General features: G+C 43.6%; 1 protein-coding gene across 1 annotated transcript in view; it reads left to right on the plus strand.

Moving 5' to 3' along the window:
* The window catches only part of doc2b (double C2-like domains, beta), a gene marked incomplete at its 3' end in the record, with an annotated part of 377287 nt that overhangs the window by 196346 nt on the left and 153146 nt on the right, over positions 1-27795 (plus strand). Inside the window, exon 3 of the mRNA XM_083636172.1 lies at positions 1634-1657. Within this exon, the coding sequence (XP_083492298.1) occupies positions 1634-1657 (24 nt within the window). The remainder of the gene's footprint in view (positions 1-1633; positions 1658-27795) is intronic.

Consider the following 27795-nt stretch of genomic DNA (forward strand, 5'->3'; position numbering starts at 1 on the left):
CTTACAACTGCTTTTTTCTATGGGACGTGTGTTGTGTCTGTCTGAGCGAGGGAGTCAGAGAGAGACAGTCATATTGTGCCTGTCAAACTGAGGAGAGAGGGAGAGAGTGACACAGAGAAAGGTGATAGAGGAGAGCCAGAGGGGAGCGCTCCGCGCAACTGGCGCACTGAATAGGCCTGGTTTTCAAAAGCGATAAGCGCTAAATTTACACCAGGTGGGAAGATATCATTAGGCCGGTATTTAAGGCCGACACGCCCATTCTCGGCCATTCTGGGACTGCGCCACGCCCATTCGGCCTAAAGCGCATTTGGCAGCGTAAAGCCATATTGATATCTTCCCGAGGCAGGCGCAAGGCACATTTTTTTGCGTTTAAGGCCCGTTTTAGCGCCGAAGGCCTGTGGGAGAATACGGCCCATACTCTCTGATACATTCAGTATTAAGGTCCAGAATCACATTCCTGCTACAACTACTCTGTCCTAGAAATATACTTTCTCAGCTCCTGCAAGGGGAGCTCAAAGTATATTCTTGAAGGGCCCCGTCCTACAAGATGAAGTGCCTGAGATTAACCTTCTCATGTTGGGACAAAGAGATTTCAGTTGCCGAGCCAGCTGAAGCTCTGCCAGTGAGTCACACTCCCGCTAAGCTAACCAGAACCTACCGCTGTGCTGGACGCTCTCAGCAGAGCTGCCGGACAGACAGATATGCCACGCCAGCTTTCATGGCTTCCAGGACATTTCCATTACAACCGATACAAATCCATAAATCTTGTAAGCTGGCCTTGTTCATGCCTTTCTGTTCATTTCTTATTTTCTTTCATCATTTCTGTGTTCTAGTTGTAGGCCTACAGTATATGTGTAGAGTAGATGTGTTTAAAAATAAAACTTGTGCATTTATGACTTATTCTCGTGGACTGCCCTCGACATTGGCACATTCAATGCAGTGGTTGCCACTTGCGTTGATAGACTTCCACTTGTGACGCTTGGAGATATCGGAGCCTGCAAAAGACACACACAAAAAACACACGTCATACTTGTATTTGGCACTAGAAGCTTGTCACACTTTTTGAATTCCATGGGAAATTTGTTGGGAGAAATACATGCTGAAGTAATCCATGTTGCAGCATGCCAATTGAAAGCTGGTTTTGTTTTGTTTACATGTCGTCAATTAGTCACCCATGTGCTCCATACTGCTCCAACTGCAGGTAATTTATAGCAAAGTGCAGTTCATTAGAATACAGAGAGGTTATGAATCGGCTAGAGGAGCCCCTGAAAATGAAATACCTTACGAGTGTATGGTGATCTTTGCTGGTTGAAGTCTTAAAAAAGATTCGCTGTGACCTCATTCACAGAATATATTTACAAACATCTGTTCAGCAGTGCTTGTCTCTTCTATTCTCAACTGTGTAAACCATTTCAGAAAACAACCGAGGCATCAAACTTAGTTTTCGGTTGACGAGAATTAATAGGCAGTTATTAATTAACTGTGGTTTCGCTTTTTGTTTTTTTCCTTGTACATGCTTTACTTGAACTTTAATTTCAAATGTTTTTTTTTGTCTTTTTTTCTCTCCTCCATTTTACTCTCTTGCATGCTTTCATCTTCTGTGTATTGCTGCTTTATGTTTGCTGGAAATCAGCTCCCTATTCCCAGATACAAGAAGGTAAGCAAGCCACTGAGAAAAACTCAAACCTTAACCAACCCCCACTAATCAACACTTAGTTTACCCACCCCAAATCAGCATCTAAACCCAGTGATCCAAACCATAGCCAACCCATAGCTAACCCCCTTCACGCTACCTTTCATTGTCATTTCAATGCCTTTTCGTTAGTTTGCAGTATACAAATGCTACCCATCAATCAAGGTCATTTCCACTGTTGATACAACCTGTAGCCTCCCCACCACCCCTCCCCCCTCACCGCTTGGTCGCATTCACAGGGTAACTTCTGGACTCCCTGAAGCAATACTGAATGTCAACACCCATAGCCTCTCAGCACTTTCTGTGCCATCTTGAAAAGCAAGTAGAAGGGGGGTTGGGCAGGGGTGAATGATACCCTGCTTACAGATAATATAATACATCATGGTTGTGATTGACGGAATGCTGTTTGGAGTTGGAGTGAATGAGCCAGAAGTAGCCTATGGCAAAACTGATTTACCAATATTTTTTATTTGTGGCTATGAGAGTATTTAGCAAAAAATAATAATCACACTGGAATTGTCCTTTAATTTTCTTTTCTATACTACATGTCTCATAATCTCAGTGACCCTTACAGTGAAAATTCACCCTGTTACACTTATGCTGTCATGTGGTATAATTTACATTTTTGCTCTACAGTACTTTTAGTTAGAGGGTGAAGGTACTCCCGGTCCCAGTCCCTCTCTGTCTGCCCCACTAGTTTGAAAAATGCAACTTCCTACATTTCCCAGAATGACGTTAATGCCATTACTTTATGAGACAAATAAAAAAAAATGGTGACACCGTAGCTTCGTCAGGTTCGCATCAGCTATTCTTTTTGATCTGTGTAATAAAGCTTCTCCTTGAGAATGCATGGTGGAGTAGACTACATTTGTTACAGTGTGTTTCCTGGCACCTTGGGGTACTTAAAGGGGGACTTACCACCCAGATATGTAACAAAACGGCATGCTTCTTGATTTGAAAAAACCTATGGGAAAAAAACAAGAAATGACGTCTCCTCTTGTCTCACTAATACTCTTTGGCTGTGCTCAGCTCAGGATTTTTTTCCGGAAATCGATGCCATTACAGTTTGCTCACCGCCTCGAAAATAATTTATATGAGAGCTGCAATATCTTTATAAATATCAACAACTAGCCAATGCTGGTGGCCTGTATGGAAACAGCGTTGCTCAAAATAGTTGAAAGTGATATCAATTTGGCCATTCAGTGGCGAACTAGAAACTGAATTATTTTTCTCCCATGTATGTGTATGTGGCTTGTTTAAACTATCGTTAAAAGAGCCTAGTGACGCGAGGCTGGTTACAGCAGCACAGCACAACAGTCAGGACAAACCCCCCGCTCATGTAATCACAATGCGAGATTTCTCCACGTCATTCCCTCGTCCAACTTGCCATATACCGCGCCATGAAATCCGTTTTTAATTTTCGTTTCTCCCTTTTTCATGATTCTTGTAAAAAGTTAGTGCACCTCTGCTTTTCCTCTCGAGCGGAGCGCACAGCGCAGAGCTGCAGCGGGGTACTGGAACATTCTCCCCCTCCCTCCTCCCTCCTCCTCAGGCCCGGCTGGCGGCTGCTAATAGAGGCGAAACAGCCTCCTCCCTTTGTAGCCCTCACAAAACAACAACAAACAAACACAAACAAAAATCGCTGGTGTGCGATTTTTCTGCACAATCAGTATCTGAAATTGGATACAGGATTGTGGGAATCCCGCATCTGTTTGCGTGAACCGCTGCATACGACTGGGCAAGCAGCTGGTCACAGACAGGCAGGCAGAGCGTCAGTGCAGCAGCTGCAGCTCCGTGTACTTGTGTGTCCCCAGCGAAAAGGGGCACAGAAGACCACCAGTGGTCCTTGAGAGGATTCCAGCATTCTCTGTTGTCTCTCAACCTAATGGAATTCTGGACAAAATCATATCTAGGCTACATTAAAAAAAATAAAAAAAATCAGATTTGCATCTGAGAGACCAAATCTCATCATATGGGGATCCATTGCCACAATGTGAACTAAATTAGGGCTCCTTAGTATGAAAAAGGTTGGGAATGATTTACAGCAACACAATGCCATTTCCTTCCTTTTATGATTATAGTGGTGTTTATTGATAGTATTGTGTTACATAGGAGTTGGTAGGAAAATAACAGGCGATTGTAATCAATTAACAGGTGATTAACAGGTCAAGTGACACAAACAGCCAGTGTGTATTGTAGCACCATATTGGTAGGAAAATGCTTGTGACATCATGGGAATAGGCGTGGAGTTGTGAGGAGCCGGGAAAGGGTACAGGGGGAGTAGGGGAGTAACTATCTTGAAATCCCATAGTCTTTTGGGACAACGTGACGTCAGGTTGTACCAAATCTCCCATTCATTTTAGGGCAAAAAAAAGCAGTGTTCAACCCATAGAGGGCATTTATGCCAGTTATGCGGCTGAAAATGATACAAATGGTACAATGGCAACAGTTTGGTCTCAAATGTGGAAATTTTGACCAGAATTCTTCACACACCACCCCCAAAGTCATATTGGTTAAAAGCTGAAAAAAGTGTTTGGTGTGGGGGTAAGTTACACTTTAAGCCTACAGTGCTGTGCACGGAGCGTTTTACATTTCAATATTGATATGCAAATTGACATATGACACCATCTGGTGACTTCTAGTTACTATTTTACTCAAGCCCCAGATAACTTGCATAGACTTGTTGTATGTAGTTTTTAGTTTTATTTGTAGTTGGCGAGAGTAGTGATTGTAACAGCCGGAGAGTGATAGTTTCCTGTCGGGAAAAGGTAAGAGTTGCATTCATTACTCACAACACAACATGTCTTGTGGCTGCAGCTGTAATGTGGTATGGAAGAAATTATTAACTTTTGGAGAAAATCCAAAATGTGGCATATAATGTACTGACAATTGCATAGTGTTGTCAGAGGTATGCGCTCTAATGAGTGCTTTCTTGTTGTAACAGTGATTCGGGTTGGATTTTTCCTCTAAGTTGCATTGTATGCAAATGAAAAAAATCAAGCTTCTCTGCAACATTTTCCCACAAAATCAATGCAACGTTACATGACTGGCATTGAAATTAATGTACCCCAGTGTGACCTGTGACATCCATACCACAGTGACACAACCCCCACTCCTTCACCCCTGAAGCATCTCGCTCATCAACACAGACATTCATTGGTGATGAATGGGACACATCTGTGAGCTCTCCATTTTGCTCACCCCTCCCATGCTTGCGGCAAGTAGCCTTGACCCCGGGCACCTCCACCGATCCCAGGCAGCTCCTTAAACATGACTGCGGGTCAGCTCCCTCTGGATGAGATCAATACCCCATATCAGCTGTTCCATTATCTACTGCTTTTGGTGATTGATGCATCCTCCACCTCCGTGTTGCCAGGCCAGTCAGATAGCTAATGAAGATATATGCCCGGAACAGTAATGTGAAAACAGGAGGCCAATAAAGAAGTGAGTAGCTCTGTGACAAATAAACATTCTATGCTATAAAGCTTTGACATGTGTCCATGATGTGATGGTATCCTAATAGAACAGTATTTATATTCACAGTGTATGACAGAGTCCATGTGATGGTACCCTAATAGAACAGTATTTATTCACAGTGTATGTTGTAATGTTTCAAATTAATACGATGAAGCTTTATCGATCCCCCATGGGAAAATGAGGTTGTTGCAGCAGAAAAAGTAATAGGATTGAGCAGGGGGGAATAAAATGTGAGCTCACAAATGGAATATGAAAATAAGAAATAAAAACCCATATGAATCATAAAAATAATGAAACAATAAAATGGGATTATGTAAACAGATGGTGATGAAAATTTCAGCACATGAAGTAGACTGTAAGAGAATGGATTACTAATGTTTATGGATTTAATTATACAGTATGTTCGAGTCTTGATTGCTACTTTAGATCTGGATTACTAAACAAAATCTATGACTATGTTTACATGGACTGCAATGATCCTACTATTGACCTTATTCTAAATAAGACAATATTTTGATTAAGGTGTTCGCATAAGTTGCAATATAGAATATTTCATATTCCCATTTACAAGCTACAGAGCATCATCTGAATGATGACTGAAGACGTACATGATGTCCCTGCGTCCGATACGTCGGAGTTAACCCTTTCTGCCATGTTTCTTCTGTGGTAGGGACAAGATGTTGGGACTTCTTTTTACCGGTTATCTTTTGGGCCTCTTGCCCGGCCAACAGAGAACCTCCAAGGTTCTGTTTAAGGTTCTGTTTTATCTTTTATTGCCACAATATGCAAGATTACATACGAGGAATTTGTCTTAGTGTAAATGTGCAGCTGCTTAGCCGTCATATCAATATTCAGTGATAAAAGGAACATATCTAAAAGACAAAATCACAACATTGCAAGTGCAGTCCAATGTATACAATATATACATATATATACATATATACAATATATATAGTCCAATGTATACAATATATACATATACAGTATATACATACAGTATATACACTATATATAGTCCAATGTATACTATATATATATATATAATGTATACAATATATATAGTCAAATGTATACTATAATATATATATATATATATATATATATATATATATATATACACACAATGTATACAATGTATACCATATATACAGTATATATAATATATTATATTTCAATCATGAGAGACCAGAGGGTAAGGTTAATCAGCAAGCTTTATTAAAGTATGGCATGGCGATAGGGTTCATGGCCTGAAGCGGTATGGCATTAATTCTGATGGCGTGGCGGCATGGCAACTGATTCTTTGGCGTAGTGACTCCGTGGCAAGATGCCTCTCTTCTTGAGGCGGGAGGGCATCTGCTCGGAGAACCCCCCAAAAGAGAGAAACCTGAAAGGCCAACCGGTCTGCTCGCCTCGCGATGCAGCGGGCGCTGGGCGGAAAGCGACGCTTGTCGCCGGCCGGTTGGCTCGGCAGCACGGCGACTTACGGCATAATTCGGCGTTGGCATGGTTCGGCGTTGAACCCCCCCCCCAAACTGACTGACTACAGGCTGCTCGGCACCTAGAACACTTATGGGCTGCTCGGCACCCAGAACACTTCGAGTCGTCTGCTGAGGTCTTGCTGGATTAGTTATGTGACTACAGGCTGCTCGGCACCTGGAACACTTGCAGGCTGCTCGGCACCTAGAACACTTCGAGTCGTCTATTGGTCTGAGTTAGTGAAGCTGCCTCAGTGTTGAGATTTGGGTTGAGCCCCCTCGGTTTTGAGATTTGGATTGAGCCCCCCCCCTGACTACAGGCCGCTCGGCACCTGGAACACTTGCAGGCTGCTCGGCACCCTAGAACACTTTGAGTAGTCCAGGGGTTTGGATTAGTGGGGAGACTACGGGCTGCTCAGCACCCGGAACACTTGCAGGCTGCTCGGCACCTAGAACACTTTGAGTAGTCTGCTGGGGTCTGAATTAGTGGTGTGACTACAGGCTGCTCGGCACCTAGAACACTTGCAGGCTGCTCGGCACCTAGAACACTTCGAGTAGTCTACCGTGGTCGGAATTAGTGATTTGTTGCGGGCTGTTCAACGCCGAGCGCTTGCCGGCTGCTCGACACCTGGAACGCTTAATCAATTAGATCGACGAATTAGTGACGCTGCCTCAGTGTTGAGATTTGGATTGAGCCCCCTCGGTTTTGAGATTTGGATTGAGCCCCCCCCCTGACTACAGGCTGCTCGGCACCTGGAACACTTGCAGGCTGCTCGGCACCTAGAACACTTCGAGTAGTCCACTGGGGTCTGAATTAGTGGGGAGACTACGGGCTGCTCGACACCCGGAACACTTGCGGGCTGCTCGGCACCTAGAACGCTTAATCAATTAGATCGACGCCGATTCGGGGAGTCCACCACCAATGAAATGCGAAGTAACGGCTATTGCGAGGAATGCAGGAATGGATGCCATGTGCTTACCATGTGACGCCTAGGGGAGGAGAGATCTTTGGGCAGACAATATGGCGGCCTGCTCTGGTCGGACGTAGGCCGCGTGGGCTGACGAGGACCGGCGGCGCCGCCGCGGCGACTTACGACGCCCCCCGGACGCTACGGCAGGCGCTGGGTGATCGACCAATCCGGCGCGCTTCGGCGCGGTGACTTAGCAAAACCCCCCGAGATGGACAAGTGCTAGCCGTGTGTTTGTGAGCAGTAATGTGCTCGCTTTCCGTGCTGTTCTGGGACGGTTTATTTACAGTTTTATGCGTCGACTAGCCAGTCGGAGAATGGAGTTATTATGGCACTAGCGGGTGCCTGCGCGAAGTGAGCAAAATTTATGATGCACTTCTGGAAGCACTGCAATAGCTGCTTGTATGTGTTTTAGATCTATTTGTTGTGTGGTTTTATTTTATTTTAATTCTTTCTTATTGTGCTGTCTGTGTTTGTGTACGTGTTCTATGTGGACCCGAGTCTGGAATAAAGTTTATGTATATGACTTTAGCGCCCCCTTGCGTTATAACTTCGGGGAGAGCGCTAGAAGGGAACACTTGTTCCGCGCTCCGCCGACTTACTCCGGGGCATTGCTACTGCTGGACGGTGACTTTAGACTCGCCCCTGCGCAGCGAGCGACTTGCGGCGGCTTTACTGCTGGCACTATAATTTCGGGGAGACCACACTTGTTCCACCGACTTGCTTCGGAGCATTGCTACTGCTGCGCTATGACTTTAGACTCGCCCCTGCGCAACGAGCGACTTACGGCGGCTTACTGCTGGCGCTATAATTTCGGGGAGACCAGCACCAATGAAATGCGATGAAAGGGTGCTACTGCGCGGGTTTGCCTTTGCCATGCTGCTTAAGGCGGTTGCGTTTTTGGAACGTCCGTTTGAAGACGATGGATTTGGTTCCGGCTTCGTCACCGGCCATGACTCCGCATTCAGCTTAATCAGAGACGTGACTTGATTTCGGCCTAGACAGTGGCACTGGGTTTGATTTCCGGTTTCGTCGACAGCGAGACTAAGCATTCAGCTTGTAGTCGGAGACAATGAATTTAATTTCTAGCCCCCTCAGCCGTGTTGTGTTGCGAGGACCAGAACTTTTGAGGCGGAGGACACCCCTTGCGCGGCGGCTGATGTGGCCGCGCCGATCCTGAAGGAGTGGCCGGAATAGTGCTCCGCTGGGGGGTCGCACATCTGGAGGATCCGCTTGAGGTGAAGAGTGAACCAGGTTCTTGTCATGAGATGGTGGGGTGAGATGAAGGCGCCGTCGTAGGCTCTGGCTGTGGAGCTGGCCAGCCCCCCCCTGATGTAGGACTGAGCGGCGTGGAGTAGCTGGGTGAGGCGGGGATCGTGAGGGAGTGCCGGGGGCCTAGGACGTGGGTCCGGACTCATGAGAGGGTGAGGGCCGAGAACGGGGGAAGCGGCATTGGAGACGGGTCGGCTGCCGGACGGAGGTTTCGGAATGCGTCAGTACGATGAACACAGCCAACCACTGTCCAATGCAGCAATTAACATAATGGCTGTCTCCTTAGGTTTAGTGCTCATGGCCTGTTGGCCGAGATGTCATTGACCGGATATGACGTTTGAATGGTGCAGAAGACCAATGTCCCATTGCTTTGAGAATAGATGCTGAGACATCTCAGCTGCAGGGGTAGACGTGCCAGTGCGGGAGTGAAGAGAGCAGCTGACGAGGGAGTCCTCATCATTTGCAGCGGGAACGGCGGCAGGAGGTCGCCTTCCCTTCGAACTCAAGTCAGGAACAGAGTTAGTCCTGCCCCACGTCAGGATCTCATGCGGTATGGGTCTTAGAGGATAGACAGATCAAGTATTAGTTTGAGAGATAACAGTTGAGCCTTTAGCATCCCTGTCTGTTTAAAATCAAGTGAATAAGAAATTAGTATTTTGTCACTGGTTGGGACAGCAATGGAATATTTAATTATGTCAAATAAAAAAATAAAAAACATATGCTTAGGCAATCGTCCTTACGAGAACTTGGCTGAAGCTGAGAGATTAGTGAACTCGATAATCCTCAAATATTTCTCGCCAAAGGTTCATGCAGCTTTTTTTTTTTTTTTTTTTTTTTTTTTTTTTATAATAATAATAATATAAAAGTACCGACCAAATTTTACGGACTCAAGACTATATCGACACATCTTAATTGTTACTGTGAATTCAATGTGAAAATAAAGCTTATCCCTTATACCCGCAGCAATGATGCAAGTCCTTACTTTATATTTTACCAGCTGCTTCATATTACTTTGATTAAATGGTTTGATCAGAATTATTTAATGCTTACTAATTTCCCGAATACATAACGAGGCACTTTATCCATCTATCTATCCTTTTATAGGCAGAAGTTATTTTCAAAGTTTCATGAGAAAAAACAATTTATGAAAATCAGCACTTCCAATAAGTATATTGATGAAGCATATTCCTGAACGTGATGGTTAAGATCAAGCATTTCCAACTTAATCGCTGAAATTGAGCTGTGCACCACCCACTGAGTGATTTGCATTGATGTAGTTACAATAGAACGCCACCAGAGTGCACCGGGGCTCAGCTAGAGGCACGAGATAATATAGCAGAATGAGAGTTAGGCTACATCATGCCAGCATTGTGGTGATGAATACCTGCCAGTAAACATTGGTGATATTGCCGAAATCAATCTGTTAGCAAACAGATCAACATGCCAACATAGTAGCTTATCCACCAGGCTACATGAAATGATGATATATGCTTGATTGAATACTCAACTTTAGGACAACGCAGGCAACTCCATTTCCCAGCGTCCTTGTCGGTGAGGTGACGTCACTCAGGAGGGCCCCCGCACACCTGACGTTGATGCTAGCTAACGTTAGCTGCTAGCAGCAGTAGCCGACAGCCCTGGCTTGGCTTTGTTTTAATGAAGAAACTCGGCGATGGGACTACATTTCCCAGCGTCCTTATCGGTGAAGTGACATCACTCAGGGGCACACTCCGGCTGCCGTTTGTGATTAGCGATAGCTTGCTAGCAGTAGCATAGCCAGCAGCCATGGCCTGAAGCCGTTCCCTGTGGGAGACGGAGCCTCCAAAACCCGGAGGCGGACGTGCCTCCCACTGGACGATCGGCGCGGCAAGAACAGACCGGTCCTCGTCCGGCGCAACGTCCACGCTGGGAGTCCTGCTCTTCAGCAGGGGAGCCGCCAACCGCCCAAAGCAGAAGAGAAACAGCGGTGCAAGTGCAGTTCTTCCTTGGAAACTTGTGCTTGGAGATGGAAAGTTTTGCACAACTTAACAGCTCTTCGTGGCTGCCCCCAGTCAGGATGCGGAGATATTGGCTAAACGCTTTGATTAATGCCTGCCCGGTTTTATCAATGGAGGAGCTACTAGCCAAGCGGGAGCTGCGATGAGAGATCCTTCCTCCGGAGACAGTAAGTGCAATGAACAAGCATAAGAATCCTACTGAACCTCGTACCTGGCTAGATTTGGCATCCAAACTCAGCACGGCAGCAATGAAAGTAACGCGTGAGATTAGCAAAGCGTTTGTCAGCAGCCGCAACGATCGGCAAGGTGGGGAACAGATCAGTGAAACGCGGCTTCCAGAGAAGGAATTGGATCAGCTTAGTGCAGCGGCTAGAGGGCAGGGAACAGGGACTGTGGTGCGCTCGGCGTGGCTATAAATACTGCCACGTCATAGCCTCGGCGCTGACGACATTAACGCCGTCACCTAGGCAAGTGCGTCACTACTGCACTGACGACGTTAACGGCGTCACTCTGGGATTACTGCACTTGTTGTCGCGCTAGGATTACATGTGATGCTGAGGTCGCTATGTTTCTAGATTACGTGTGGCGTGAGGCAGCGTGTCTGGTCTTCATCTTGCCCCTTTCGGAACTGCTAACATAGCTTACGCTACTACGCAGTCCCTTGTTAGTACACCGCCGATGTAGCCTAAACAGGTCGCTCCGTCTGCTAAATTTTTCAAACTACTCGATAAAGTTTCGCAAATGAAATTTCAAATGTACTTACGGACCGAAAAGGGTTGTGTGAACCTGGGCGCATGATGTAGAAACAATACCGCCACTAATAAACATGTTTAATCCCTCACTGAAAACCGGGTGTCATTTCTTCAAAATGAATCAGCTACAAACACTCGTCTTCTTCTGCGCTGCTGTCATGGGTGGTGCGCAAAGCAAACATAGCGCTCGCTATCACTTCCGGCCCCTGGCGGCCGGAAGTGGCACTTTTGTAGTCTTTTGTAGTTTTTTGTAAGATGCATTTACAACTGTAAGGCAATCATCACAAGTGTATACAACTTCGACAAGCATGAACAGACACAAGGCAGCACATTCACACATAATACAGGACAGACAGGGGGAAACACGAAAAAAAAAAAAAATACAATTTAAAATAAATAAAACATAAGATGGCTAGAGACTTGTTAAAGATAAATAGAGGTCTTTGGTAAAATTCGATTTAATAAATTTCAGGGACTTCATGTAGAGTTGGGTTTCATTAAAGTAGCAGGTAAAGATGGGTGGAGTTTTGATAAATTTGGCCTTATGAATAAAGAATTTAGCTAAGATTAGTAACACATTGATCATTAGGTCCAATTTTTTGTCTTCTAATATTACACCAAAAACAATACTATTATAATCAAGAACAGGCATTACTGTGTTTTTTCCATTTAACCAATCGATGAATTGTTTCCAGAACAGTTGGGTGTGAGAACATGAAACAAAAAGATGCTCAGTTGTTTCAATATCACCTTTACAGAATATACACTCATTGCTCTCAAATCCAAATCTTAATCTTAAAAATTCACTGGAAGGGTAGAAGTCATTCATTATTTTGTAGTGAATTTCTTTTGTTTTGGGTGGAACTGGATATTTGAAGAATTTTGTTCTCAATCTACATACTGCTGGTTTGTCAAAAATATTCAAAATATTATTTCTACAAGAACGGGCAGTGTATAAATCATTTGTTAGAATAGACCTTGTGAATTGGTTTGAGCACCTTTTATCAAGAAAATGTATTCCATTGATAAAAAGAGTGCTGAGATGAGAACACAACAGAATCTAGCTGTGGCCGGACTGGATAATGATTTAAGCGATGTTCTGTTGAATCCTTTCGTTTTTTTGTAATTTGTTCTTTGCAGTTGCTGCATTTTGGCTCCGACATCGCGAACACGAAGCCTGCCTGCGCTTCCAAAACTCTTCTGAGCGCTTGAGCGCATCTTACAAAAAACTACAAAAGACTACAAAAGTGCCACTTCCGGCCGCCAGGGGCCGGAAGTGATAGCGAGCGCTATGGTTGCTTTGCGCACCACCCATGACAGCAGCGCAGAAGAAGACGAGTGTTTGTAGCTGATTCATTTTGAAGAAATGACACCCGGGTTTCAGTGAGGGATTAAACATGTTTATTAGTGGCGGTATTGTTTCTACATCATGCGCCCAGGTTCACACAACCCTTTTCGGTCCGTAAGTACATTTGAAATTTCATTTGCGAAACTTTATCGAGTAGTTTGAAAAATTTAGCAGACGGAGCGACCTGTTTAGGCTACATTGGCGGTGTACTAACAAGGGACTGCGTAGTAGCGTAAGCTATGTTAGCAGTTCCGAAAGGGGCAAGTCTTCATCTTGAAACTAGGTCGAGACCATCATTATATATATAATAATACAATATATACACGGATAGGAGTGTTAAGTAGGCATTAAATAGGAATTGACAGTCCAAGCGGTGTGCGATGTAGGATATCTGCAGGATATCTCAAAAAGTTATGGAATGGATTTGCACAAACTTCCATGGGCCAACTTAGAAGTGATTAACTTAACCCAACACTGCCCAGGCAACCTTTATATCATCTCTCTGCACTATTATTTCTAAAGCAATGCAGGGCCCCCTCATCATGTCTGGTGACTTCAATTTGGTGAGAGACCCAGTGGTAGATCGCTCTGGCCCCCCACTACTCTCAGACAGAACATCTGGAGTGGCAATGGAGGAACTACAATCCTCACTCGCACTATCTGATACTTGGCGACTAGTGAACCAGGGTGCACGAGAATACACGTACTACTCTTAGAGTACACAACTCTTACTCAAGAATTTACTACATTATAATGTCTAATCAGCTCACTCAGAATATTATTGACTCTCACATACAGTACATGGTATAGACCAAATCAGCGGGGATGTTTACCGTAAATTTCGGACTATAAGCCGCTGCTTTTTCCCCGTTTTTTGGCCCTGCGGCTTATATAACGGTGCGGCTTATCTATGGATTTTTTCAGAAAAAAAAAAAAAAAAAAAATCTCTCTTCTTTAGCACTCTTTCTAACTATAAATCCACTTCTGTTTTAATTTCCTCTCTTGCCCTCTTTTCACCACACCGCGGACACTGTGTGCACTGTAAAAAAAAACACAGGTGGTGTTGTGTTATGTTGTTTTGTTGAAATGTTAATAAATGGGAGCTTCCTCAAACAGCCATCTCTTTCCCGACAATCCCCTCTGTGCATGAACCCTTACATATGGTAATTAAACATTAAAACACAAAAAAAAAAAAAAAAAAAAAAAAAAACATTAAAACACCTGCGGCTTATAGTCCGGTGCGGCTTATATATGTAACAAACAGGCAATTTTTCTGCTGCGGCTTATACTCCGGTGCGGCTTATAGTGCGGAAATTACGGTACATTTAATTCCGGTTACCCCTGGTTCCGGTTACCTCCACACATCATAAGCGGTGAGTGGCACAAACTGACATGTTGAAGACAAAAACAGACAAAGAAGACAAAAATGGTTCGTTCGTGTTGTGTTGTTGGTGTCCAGTGACCATAAAGAACGGGTCAAGATTTGGATTATTCAGAATTCCCTCTGTAAAGGGCAAACATGAGCAAAGAGAACTCTGGATTGGGCGGCACAGGCTTACTACAGCTACAACATCCGGGTTCCGAGCTGTATCCGAGCGGCACAGGCTTGGTAGCTCTGTCTGTAACGTAACGTTACATGAGTCTGCAAAAAAACAGCGAGTTTGACAGTTGTAAACAAACGTTATTAGCTAGCTAACACTACATAAAACAAACACAGAAGAAAGGCTAGATACGTCAGACAAGCATGTTTACCAACCGTTTGAACATTTAAATTTAAAGTAGTCTGCCGAAAACAACGAGAGAGTTTGACAGCATTAATTTGACAACACGCAAATTTAAACCTGCCGCCTTCCCGAAGTGGTACCCGGAAGTAAATGTTGTTTACATGGTGACGTCACAGTGATTTGGTCTATTATACTGTCTGAGCATGTGCCTGTCTCTTTCTTCCCATCACCCAGCACATGCAAAACCAGGCAGTGGAGGCTGAATAACTCCTTGTTAAGGAAAGATGACTTTACTACAGAGAGTCAACATATGAGGAGGGTTGTTGACACATCTTTTTGGAAGTATTTTTTTTTTGTATATAGTTGAGTTTACATGTTTTTGCCTGTGGTTCAAAATCACGATTGTTGATATTATTAGCCTGTGGGCGAGTTACTACAATATTATTACACCTGAAAAGTTATATGGACACTAAACAAGAAATTAGGATTATGTCTTTAAATGTTAATGGTTTAGGGAACCCAGCCAAAAGAGCCAAAATTATGACTAAACTTAAAAAGGAAAAGACACAAATTAACTTCCTTCAAGAAACCCACCTATCACAAGAAACTGAAGAGATTTGGATTCAAAAACACTTCTTATAGTTCCCACACTAACACTCGCAAAAGAGGAGTAGCAATTCGAATATCAAACGTAATTCAATTTGAGTGCCAAAAGGAGATATAAGAGAAGGAAGGGTGATTTATTATATTTATTATATATATTAATACTATATATTTATTATAGTATAAGGGACAATTGACCAAACCATGATTACACTAGTAAATATTTATGCACCACCTGAGAGTGATAAGCAATTTTTTAGATTGCTATTTGATACTATTGTTGAGGAAACTGAAGGTATATATATATGTGGGGGAGACATGAATGTGATAATGGACAAAGTATTGGACATAGGGTTGCCAACAGTCCCGTATTAGCCGGGACATCCCGTATTTGGGTCAAAAGAGACGTGTCCCATACGGGACGCCACTTGTCCCGGGTTTAAGGGAAGAGGCATATATATTGTGACCTGTCTGTCTGCTTGCCTGTGTGTTTGTGTGCTGTATGAGATAACACAAAGGGCGCTAGGACCCCTCAGTTGATGACAGGGGGCAGGCACAGCTGCACAGAGCGTCGTGTGTGTGTGTGTGTGTGAGACTCTCAGGTGGGCGCGGCTATATTATCTGGCAGCGTGTGGTGTGCCACAATCACTCATGTGGAAAAATGAGTGCACGACGTGAGCATGAAAGAAAACAGAAAATAAACACTGTAAAGGGTTCCGTCCCGTATTGCTGGGATGGAATGTTGGCAACCCTAATTGGACACAACTAGCTGTAAGAGAATTAAGAAATCCATCACAAAATTGGTTAAAAATACATGGGAGGAAATTGGTTTTTTTGATGTGTGGAGAGACCTTCACCCCCTGCAGAGGGACTACAGCCATTACTCAGCAACACACTCAGTCTACTCGAGGATTGATTATTTTTTCATGCAGAAGGAGAATAGGGATAGGGTAGAAGGATGTCACATGGGAGTGGCTGACGTTTCTGACCATAATATTATCTGTAAGAGAATCTATTTGAAGGTTTATCTGAGCTGTAGAAGGAAAGATACAATATGGAGGTTAAATGTGGGATTATTGAACAATAAACTGATAGTTGAACAAATTAAAACCGACATTCAAAGTTACCTGGAGGTGAATGATAAGGGAGAGATCGACCCAGTAATAATCTGGGATGCTTTAAAAGCGGTCATACGAGGAAAATGAATTGCAATTGCAAGTAACCTTAAGAAAGAAAAAACAATAGGAAGTAGAAACAAAAGCGAGATACTTAACTCATTGAGTGCCAGCCACTTTTGGAGAACGGACGCTCCCAGTGCCAGAGTTTCAGAGCGTTTTCAGTGATTTCTCGAGGCCCACAGAATATTGTGTGATATTACTATGTAAACACCGAACACGCACAAAGAACGATGAGACTCTCTTCTATCATCTACAAAAAAAAGTTTATTGATCCCATTTTCCGTTCTTTAGTTATGAGCCGGAGAAGATAGGCTGTTTTGAGCAAAAATACACTTTTCAAATTAGAAGCTGAGTTATTCCGCCTTTTGTGAAATGCAGCATTTCAAGCACATTCTGAGTCTGAAGATAATATTTTCTGATGTAGTGACGTGGTGTAGTTTTGTGGTGCATGCGTGCCCCACCCCCCTCTCCCCCCCTCAGCTGCAAACTCCTCCCCACACGCACCCAGTCTATTTTCGGAGCCTCCGTTTTTTTGCGCCGGCTCCCAGCGCGACAAGGAAATGGCAAACCGGACTGCATGGAAAGGTTTGGCCCTTCGGCGTCGGGTGCTGCCTTTCTGGCGGCTAATCATGTGAAGAAACTATGCAGACAGACAGACAGAGGCAGAGGAGCTCAGTTGTGTGCGCGGATTGACTGCTGTTGGCAGCCAACATCAGCTGCAGCCAAGCTGCAGTCAGAGCCATCTATATGGCTCTGGCTGCAGCATGAGCGGTTTCTCTTTGATCACGGGGGTTTTTCCTGCAGTTTTCCGGACCTTCCTCTAATCTGGAGAGCACTGTCGCCACCTAATGGGTCTGTAAAATAGGTTATACACCTCCAAAAGCTACAATATTTGTACAGGAGATCCAGGAGGCTTTGATCCACGTCCCACCGCCAAAAAACGCATTTGACGTCGATCGACGTCCGTGGCACTCTACGTCACTATTTACTTTGACGTCGATCGACGTCCGTGGCACTCAATGAGTTAAAGCAACATGAATCTGGCCCTAAATCTGCCAAGTTACTGGCAAGGAGATTAAGAAAGCAACAGGCAGATATGACAGTACATAAAATACATGACCCAAAAACAAACCAACTTAAAGGAGAACTTACCTCCAAAACACTTTTTTTCAGCTTTTAACCAATATATATGACTTTGGGGGTGATGTGTGAAGAATTCTGGTCAGAATTTCCACATTTGACACCAAACTGTTGCCATTTTACCATTTGTATCATTTTTCAGCAGCATACCTGGCATAAGCGCCCTCTAAGGGTCGAAGACTGCTTTTTTTTTTCTTCTCAAATGAATGGGAGATTAGGGGCACACTGACGTCACAGTGCCCCCAAAGACTATGGGATTTCAAGATAATTACTCCCCTACCCCCCCTGTACCCTTTCGGCTCCTCAGAACTCCAAGCCTATTCCTATTGAAGTTTGCTCTTAAAATACTGAACCAAACGTCGTCAAAGTTGGCACATGTCTTAATTATAGTTAGTTTCCCGCTGAATGTGTCATTACTTTATTGATATCTTACCTGGATAAGCTCGAATGATGATGTTTATATTATCAGTCCGAGTTGCAAGCACTGTCTCCAGCCCAGGCAGGCGGGAGAGAGTCGTACTGTAACATGGACGAGCCCCAAGCTCCGCGGGCGCGCGCAGCAGGCCAGCAGCAGCTGGGCTCTCTGTGCTCTGAGAGCAGAGAGAGCAGTCTGATATTTCCGCAAACAAATATGGTCGCAGTTTAGCGCACATGTAAAATATAACGCTATACTACGACGTGACAACGTGACAAAGCTTCTCTAAACACATCGGCTACTATCATATTTCCCTGCATCCCTCCTACTGAGATTATATCGGTATTGATTTTGGACAGACTGAATGCGCGGAGGAGGAGGAGAGATCTGCAGCTGTGCCCTGAGTAGCCCTGAGAGACACTCGCCTCGCTCCGACTACTGTGCCCGTCTGTGAAAAGCGTCCTGTCCAGTCGCACCTTCGCAAACAGATGCGGGATTCCCTCAATCCTGTACCCAATCTCAGACTGTATTCTCTAAATCGCACACCAGCTATTTCTGTCTGTGTTTGTTTGTTGCTCCGTGAGGTTACGAGCGCCCCATGCATGCAGCAGGCTGTTTCGCCAGCCGGGGTCTGGCAGGAGGGACGAGGCGCAGCCTGCACTGCGCTGAGAGGAAAACTTTTGCACAACTTTTAACAAGAATCACGAAAAGCCCCCAAACTAAAATGAAAAAGGGACTATATGGCAACTTGGACGAGGGAATGACGTAGAGAAATCTCGCATTGTGTTACCCCAGAACGGGGGGTTTGTTGTATTGTGCGGTGTGCTGCTGTAACGAGCCCACGTCACTTTGCTCTCGTAACGTAGTTTTGACACACTGCCATAGAGATACATGCAGAAAAATAATTAAATTTCTAGTTCGCCACTGAATTACCAAATTGATATAACTTTCAACCATTTTGAGCAAAGCTCTTTCCAAACAGGCCACCAGCGTTGGCTAGTTGTTGATATTTATAAAGATATTGCCCCTCTCAAATAAATTATTTTTGAGGCAGTAGGCAAACTGTAATGGCGTCGATTTCCGAAAATAAATCTGGACTTGAACACAGCCAAAGAGTCTAGTATAGACAAGAGTATATGTCATTTCTTGGTTTTTTCCATAGGTATTTTCAAATCACTGTTCTAATGCATATCTAGGGGGTAAGTCCTCCTTTAAGTATAAACCAAAAGAAGTCGAAAATATATTTAGAGACTACTACAAATAACTCTATACGGAAACGTCAAGCTCAGACAAGAATGATATCAAATCATTCCTCGACTCCTTGGACCTACCCTCTATTGGTCCAGAGCAAAATGAATACATAACAAGAGAGATAACCATGGATGAAGTCCAGAAAACAATAGGAAAATTAAAAACAAGCAAGTCACCTGGAGGAGACAGATTTCCATCCGAGTGGTACAAGAAACTAGAAAAAGAACTGTCCCCTCTATTACACACTACCTTTAATTGGATCATGGAGAGAAAAAAGTATCCCCCCTTCATGGAGGGAGGCAGTAATCACAGTACTCCCCAAGCCACTAAAGGATAAGAAATATTGCCAAAATTATAGACCAATATCAATCTTGAATGTCGATTATAAATTATACACCTCTATTATATCAAACAGACTCCAAACATTTGTTCCAGATTTAATAGATGAAGATCAAACTGGCTTTGTTACAGGTAGACAAACACAAGACAACATTAGAAGAACACTGCACATTATAAATAGAATACATAAAAATAAACAACCGGCAGCATTGATTAGCCTAGATGCAGAAAAGGCATTCGATAGGGTTAACTGGGAATTTCTATACCTAACATTAGAAAAATTTGTATTTAATGAGAAATCAGTGCAGTGTATTAGGTCTATATATAACAAATCCACAGCTAGAGAGACGAGACGGGGATGTTGTCTCCGGCCATGTCCACACGGAGACGGAACCAATCTTTTTTTTTTCGTTTAAGAAAAGTTTTCCATAAACACGGAATCGTTTCAAGAAATGTGTGTATCCATATGGAACCACTGAATACCACTGAAACCGCTGTAGTATATATGCCAGGCCGGTAAGTGGCGCTGTAACGCTGCCACAAAGTACACCAAAAACAGAGAATAAGACAATCTCGTCAATAATGGCATTCAACCACTAGGGGCGCACAGAGTCTATAATGTGTATCTCACTGTACCGAGCAGCTTAAACCCTTGGTTTTGCGGGGTCCTATTAGTAGCCTCTGTATCTCAACTCTAGACAAGGTTTGCCATGTCGATGAATAAAATGATTAAACCTATACAGGCAAATGCAGAGCTGTTCAGCAGGGCTGATGGTCTCCCTGTAGCCTACAATATAGAACGTTAACTATCGGTGACGTTCCTGATACCATCCACTTCCATGATCTTTAGACATATGTTGCAAACACATCCCAGCGTATTGGCCGCTCCTGCACATCACAGCACAGGCTAAATGATGCAACATAAATATACATTATATAAAGTCATGTGTTTTTATTGAAAAAGTGGCGTCAAGTAAGCTAAAGTGTTGTTGGAGTGGACATCACAGTGCAACCGTGTCATGGTCGTCAAACCTCTCACTTCACTATATCCAACACGTTCTCACTCCGACCACGTAGCATATTGACGCTTTGTCCCGTCCCTTATGCGCCACTTGTTACTAACATGGTACCCTTGAGCGACCCATGAAACGACTTGGGCTTTCCGACTAAACTCAATGCAAACCCATAGAAGTCAACTTTGACGCTTATGGCAACTGCTCCCCCATCAGCCTAACTGCTCGCCCATTAGTCAACTGCTCACCATTAGCGTCTGGGGGGAGGTTAGGTTTAGGCGTGGGAGGTGGGAGAGGTTAGGTTTAGGGTCTGGGGGAGGTTAGGTTTAGGCATGGGGTGGGAGAGGTTAGGGTTAGGGTTAGGGTCTGGGAGAGGTTAGGTTTAGGCATGGGGTGGGAGAGGTTAGGTTTAGGGTTAGGGTCTGGGAGAGGTTAGCTCCTCCAGACCCTAATGGGCGAGCAGTTGACTAATGGTGGAGCAGTTAGGCTAATAGGGGAGCAGTTGCCATAAGCGTCAAAGATGACTTCCATGGGTTTGCATTGAGTTTAGTCGGAAAGCCCAAGTCGTTTCATGTGTCGCTCAAGGGTACCATGTTAGTAACAAGCGACGCACAAGGGACAGGACAAAGCGTCAATATGCGACGCGCTCAGAGTGAGAACGGGTTGCTATATCACGTTGTATTTGCGAGAGCTATATATACACCATCCCGAGTATGTGTGTTACACTCAGGGTTTACATTTCATTTCATTTTGTCCAATATTCAAATATTATAGAATTGCATGTTGTATTAAAAATAAATATTATTTATATCTAACACGTTTAGCCTGATTTTGTTTGTGTTCTTGTAAAAACGTAGCCGCCACTAAGCTTTCTGGGAAATATCCGGAGAAGGGAGGGGGTGGATGGGAAGAAGCAGCTGTAAGAGCCCTATAACAGGCTCAGTAGCTGTTGCTGGCGGAGAGAGGTGGGGCTATGGCGTCATCGGTTCAGGAAAGATGCGTATGGGTTGTAAACACGGAAATGCAAGGGTGGCATCTTCAGATTTGTTTACTCTGGGACCCGGTTTCAAAAATTAGCGTATTCTCCCAGAACGTATACTCCCAGAACGCTGGTTCCGTCTGGACGAAACGTCCATACGAAAATTCTTTTTTGCGGATACACCTAAACTCATCTCCGTGTGGACATGGCCTCAGTCCGACCCTGTTCGCGTTATATATCGAACCATTGGCCCAAATGATTAGAGAAGATACTTCCACAAAAGGGATTGAAATAAATAATCAAGAGCATAAGATAAGTATTTTCACGGATGATGTTATGATCTACTTGAGTGATCCAGTGAAATCCTTTAAGCAGCTTATGAAAGTCTTTGTCAATTCAGTATATTTTCAGGATACAAATTAAATATAATTAAAACACAAATTCTCATGTTTAACAGCTTACCAAACCAAGAACTTAAAGAAATTAATTTAAATTGGGGAACAAAAACAGTTAAATATTTGGGGATGAACATAACTAAAAACCTATCAAAATTATACAAAAGTAACTACGATCATATTGATGTTAATATAAGCAAGGATATTGAAAGATGGTCCACTTATCCAATGGGGTTAAATGATAGGATAAATGCGGTAAAATTTAATATTTTGCCGCGTTATACCTGTTTCAATCATGTCAATATCCCACAAGACCAATTTCAGAAATGGGATAAGCTCATATCTAGATTTATATGGGAATGAAAAAGGCCAAGAATACGATTTACCACTCTTCAGTTACCGAAAGACAAAGGAGGATTGGCACTTCCCAATTTGAAGGAATACTACTAGTGGATGCACAACTGCATCCACTTATCTACTGGTGTAATGTGAATGATATAGCTCGATGGAAAGATATCGAAATGACTCAATCCAACTATCCAATCCAAACGGGCATTGGAGAAAGAAAAATACCTGAACAAATAAAAGAAGGGGTATACCTAGACCCAATAATAACATCTACTCTAGAAACGTGGTATTCCATTCTTAAACAACTTAAATTGGGAAAGGAATTGGGACTGTTAAAATGGATGGCCTTTGGTGCTGAATTTAAACCAGGGAAACTCTACTTTAGATTTAAAGAATGGGTGGAAAAGGGTATAACAGCTATGTGCACGGTGACTGAAGAGGGGGAAATGAGAAGCTTTCAAGATTTACAGAACACATATGATTTTACAAATCAAGACCTGTATCAATATTTTCAAATGAGAGATTATTATAATAGAAAAATTAAGACAAGTGTGGAGAAAATACACCCAATTATAAATATATTTGTACGAGCATACCAGAATGTTATCACCAAAGTTTTGTCAATCCTGTATAATTGTCTGATGGAATTGAGAAATGAGTCAACAATATACAGTATGTGAAAGCTAAAGGAGAAAGAGATCCCAGATGAGATGTGGTATGATGTGGAAAATACACCAGACCACAACACAATCGTTGGGGTGGAGAGAATTTACTTCCAAATTCGTTACTTTATTACACCCAAAAATAAATAAAAACCCACAATCATGTTGGAGATTATGTGGCAATATGGAACCAAATCATACACACATCTTTTGGAGCTGTAACAAAATACAATCTTACTGGGATGGGATTCATTCTGTTCTGAGTGAGGTATTGGGTTATCAGATTCCTCGAACATGCCAGGTCTTATACCTGGGACAAATGGAAGGTACTGTGGCAAAGGAGGACCAGTACCTGGTCAAGATTCTTCTCGCGGCCGGAAAGAAAGTTATCACCAAGAACTGGCTCAGGACTGATGCACCGAACCTGAAGCAATGGATGAACATCATAGACGATATACAAATAATGGAGAACCTCGCATACAGGTTGAAAGTAAAAGATGAATGTTTCATAAAAGGCTGGGGAAAATGGTTAGTATATAAAGCAGGGGAAAAAAGACCTAACTGTAAAACTAAAGGGAAGATGGAAAAGCATGCTGACTTAACGCACAACTGGCATTTTATGTTTATTTTATGTTTGTCATGTATTATGTTTTGTTTTGGTTCTCTGTAATAAATACTAATTGCAACAACAACAACAACAAAAATCTGTCTCTTCAGTCACTGTCTGGGAGGCCTTCAAAGCCACATGCAGGGGTTGGGTGAAGTTCTTAGAGGAACAGCACGGGCCCTATTCTCCCACAGGCCTTAGGTGCAAAAACTGGCCTTAAACGCAAAAAAACGTGCCTTGCGCCTGCCTCGGGAAGATAGCAACATGGCTTTACGCCCCGAAATGCGCTTTACGCCAAACAGGCGTGGCGCAGTGCCAGAATCGGCCAGAATGGGCGTATCGGCCTTAAATACTGGCCTAACGATATCTTCCGCCCTGGCGTTAATTTAGGGCTACGCGCTTTTCAAAACCAGGCCTATTCAGTGCGCCGGTTGCGCGGAGCTCTCCTCTGCCATCTGACTCTCTGTCCCCTTCTCTCTGTGTCACTCCCACTCTCTTGCTCATCAGACAGGCACAATACGACTGCTGGAATAAAAGTTCGCCGGTTCTCTCTCTCTCTCACTCCCTCGTGCATCAGACAGCAGACAGGCACGCCACAGATGTGAAATCTCCCAGTATGCATATGAGGCGCATTGAGGCGAATCCGTTTGAGAAGAAATAGCAACCAAATCAGCTTAAATAGGGTAAGTGGTAGATCGAAATAATATTTATCTTAACACAATTGCAATTGTGGAACATTTCAATATTGGACAAAATAAAATGGCGAAATCAAATCACAACCCTATGTGAAACATATATGTCATCCTAGGGGCTATATACAGTATATCCCTCGCAGATTTAACGTGATTTAGATAAGTGACAGCGTAACGCGGTTCTACTGTCCTATACTGTGATGTCCGCTCCAATAAATTGGCCCTACTTCACATTTAGTTTTACAATAAAAACACATTTCTGCAATGACTTTACATAATGTAGGCTATATTTATGTGCATCATCCTACCTGCAGCAGGGAAGAGAAAACGATATCATTCTGGACAAACTTTCACCAATCTAACCTCATAATTTTTTCTAGCCAATGCGTTTAGAACATTCTTTTCACTTTGATCTTGCTATAGTGTAGCGTATTTACATGCTTGCAGTATTTAAACTGCAGTTAGATTGGTTTGAGAAGCATAATAATATGGAATAATGGCCTATATATGGAGACAGACAGACGGGATGAAGGGGGGGGGGGGGGGGGGGGGGCAGAGCGCTTGGCTTGTCTGGCTTTACTGGATTGCTCCGTGGAATTGGAGCTTAAAAGGCAAGCTTGTGACTCGTTTACTGCACTTCCACAATGAGCAGACTGTGCATAATTTTACGCTTAAAAGGCGTGGTTGTAATGCTTAAGGCTGCATGTAGTGCCGACACCAAGATATCGAGTGGGCTGGTCCACGCCCACTGATCTGCGCTGGGCGCTCGGCGCAGTTTATAGGCTGATGCAACGATAGGGGTCACATGTCTAATCCCTCTAACCTAGAGCTAAGCTAAGGAGGTCTCTTTTTACTGTCAGAACTGACTTATAAAGTCTGCTGCATGAGGAAACTGCTTTTGCCCTTTTTCAACTGCGCAGGCAACACTTCGAATCGGGGGACAAAGCAGGCAAAATGCTCACTGATAAACTGAAACAAGTTGAAAACAGACATTCAATACCGGTCATTAAAGACAGTTTTGGCACACTTCATACTGATAACAATGCCATCAACTCAGCTTTTAAGGAATATTACACCACCCTCTATGAATCTGAATTTAAGGCAAGTGACCAGGACTTGGACAAATTCCTTGATGGGCTGCCCTTGCCAGCTGTTACGTTCCCAAGTTTGACCAGGGGAGAAAGGATGTAACATATGAAACACAACAAACCGGGGGACAAAGGAGACAGATAATTTAGAATAATCAGATTTTATTACTAAAATAATGTTAAATAAAAAGGTACAAATTGGAGAGAGGAACAATCAAGCACAGACACTCCCACGCAACACCAGCCCTTAACGGCGGGTTTACACATACGCCTAGAGCGACGCTTAAAGCTATGCTTTAAGCTACGCCTACGCATATAGGCATCGCTTCATGCACGCTAGGCGCCTATTTGCGTTCACACAGGACGCCACACTGAAGCCCCGCTCTGCGCTACGCTGATCACATGAGCAGCGGTTTTTTACACTTTTCAGATCTGATTTATAGCATGGGTGAGTCCTCTTTTTTATTGTAATGTGCAAGTGATGATGTCTGTCTATTTCCTGGCCGGCTGTAATTGTTATTTTCCCTCGGGTAATCATGAGTCATCAACACCATGAGTGATACATGCATTGAGACAGCGGGGTATATATACATCTGACAGAAAAGACGTTAATAGAGGAACACATGAAGGACAGCTCTCCTACTATGCACTCGTTAATTTGCGCTCCACCCTCCCTTTTGGGCAAACTCGGTAGAAAATATGGCCCAAGTCCGTCAGAAACAACAGCCAGCTTGACAGTTCAGCGCGTCTAGACGCTGAAAAATAGAACAGACGCCTAAACGATAAATGCATCGCAGCGTAGGCGCAGCGCGAGCGTGGCTTCAGCGCAGCGTGGCAGCGGTATGTGTGAACGCTCTCTTCTGTTAACAAGGATGCCTAAATTTTATGCATTGCTTAGGCGTTGCTTAAAGCGTCGCTCTAGGCGTGTGTGTGAACCCGCCGTAATGCTCAGGACAAGGCAGACTTGGAGGCTCCCCTCACCCTAGCAGAGACTCAACTGACTGGCAAAACCCCTGGAGAGGACGCTTTAGCGTGGAATTTTATAAATGCTTTAATAAAGTCCTTTCACCAATTCTCCTAATGCTTTTTAATGAACTAATTGAATCTGAGACAATGCCTCCCTCCATGCCCTCCATGCCACTATTCCTGTCCTGTCCAAACCTGGTAAAGAGCCGCAGGAGATGGGTAACTATCGGCCCCTCAGTATCTTAAACAATGACTATTAGATCCTAGCAAGACCCTTGCTCTTTGCTTGGAGACAGTGGTCCCATCCAGAACGTGCCTCTGCTAACAACATGAGGTTGTTACATGTCATAACAGCAGCCAATCACAAGTAATTGCTGCATCCTTGGATGCAATGAAAGCCTGCAATAGAATTGAATGGCCATTTCTTTTAGCCACGCTCTCCAAATTCTAATTTGGTCCCCAATTCATACAGTGGGTAAAGGCACTTTATAATGAACCAGCAGTGTCAAAACCAACGGACTGATGTACAGTCCATTTAATCGACATCGTGGTGTCCATCCAGGATGTCCCGTGGACCCGTTGTTATTTGTCCTCATCCTGGGGCCACTTGCCTGTGCGATACGTAATAACATAAACATTACAGGAGTCTCAGTGTGCGACCACAACTTTTAACTGAGCTTATATGCCGATGATATCCTGGTCACTTTAAGTTAACCTTCAACTTCATTACCTGTACTCCTCGAACTCGTTGAATCTTTTAGCTATATCTCAGGATATAAAATAAACTGGAGTAAAAGTGAGGCGATGCCCTTGAACCAACATACATCTATAGCAGACGTAGGGGGAATGCCCTTTGTTTGGAAAAACAAAGGTATGAAATATCTTGGCATCAATATTATTTATCCAATTACCCAAATATTCAACTTGAATGGCCCTAAGTTGCTAGCCAAAATTAAAGATGACTTAAAAAGATGGACTGTTTTACCAATATCTTTATGGGGAAGGGTTGACATACTCAAAATGAATGTCTAACCCAGGCTTACATACGTTATTTCAGCCATCCCTCTCCAATTCCCTCTGACATGGTTCAGACAAATCGACTCAGTGTTTACCCAGTTTATTTGGAACAACAAAAAATCAAGAATAGCTTATAAATGTACCGGACGTATATCGCTATTACTTATCATTTAATGCAAGATACCCCCTTGCCTGGGCCTACAAAGGCAATCCAACAGAGGGCAGCTGGGAGTGGTTGGAGGGGAGAATTATCTCTAGTAGTACTGGATTTAATACACCAGCTTCTTTGTGGTATTCCACCAAATCCCCAACAGCCCCTACCAACACTATAATACATTTATCTTGCTCTATTGCAAAAATGCTCCATAGACAACTGGGTATGAACGGATTAATGTT

Source organism: Poromitra crassiceps (assembly GCF_964638095.1).
Source record: "Poromitra crassiceps genome assembly, chromosome: 1".
Lineage (NCBI taxonomy): Eukaryota > Metazoa > Chordata > Actinopteri > Beryciformes > Melamphaidae > Poromitra > Poromitra crassiceps.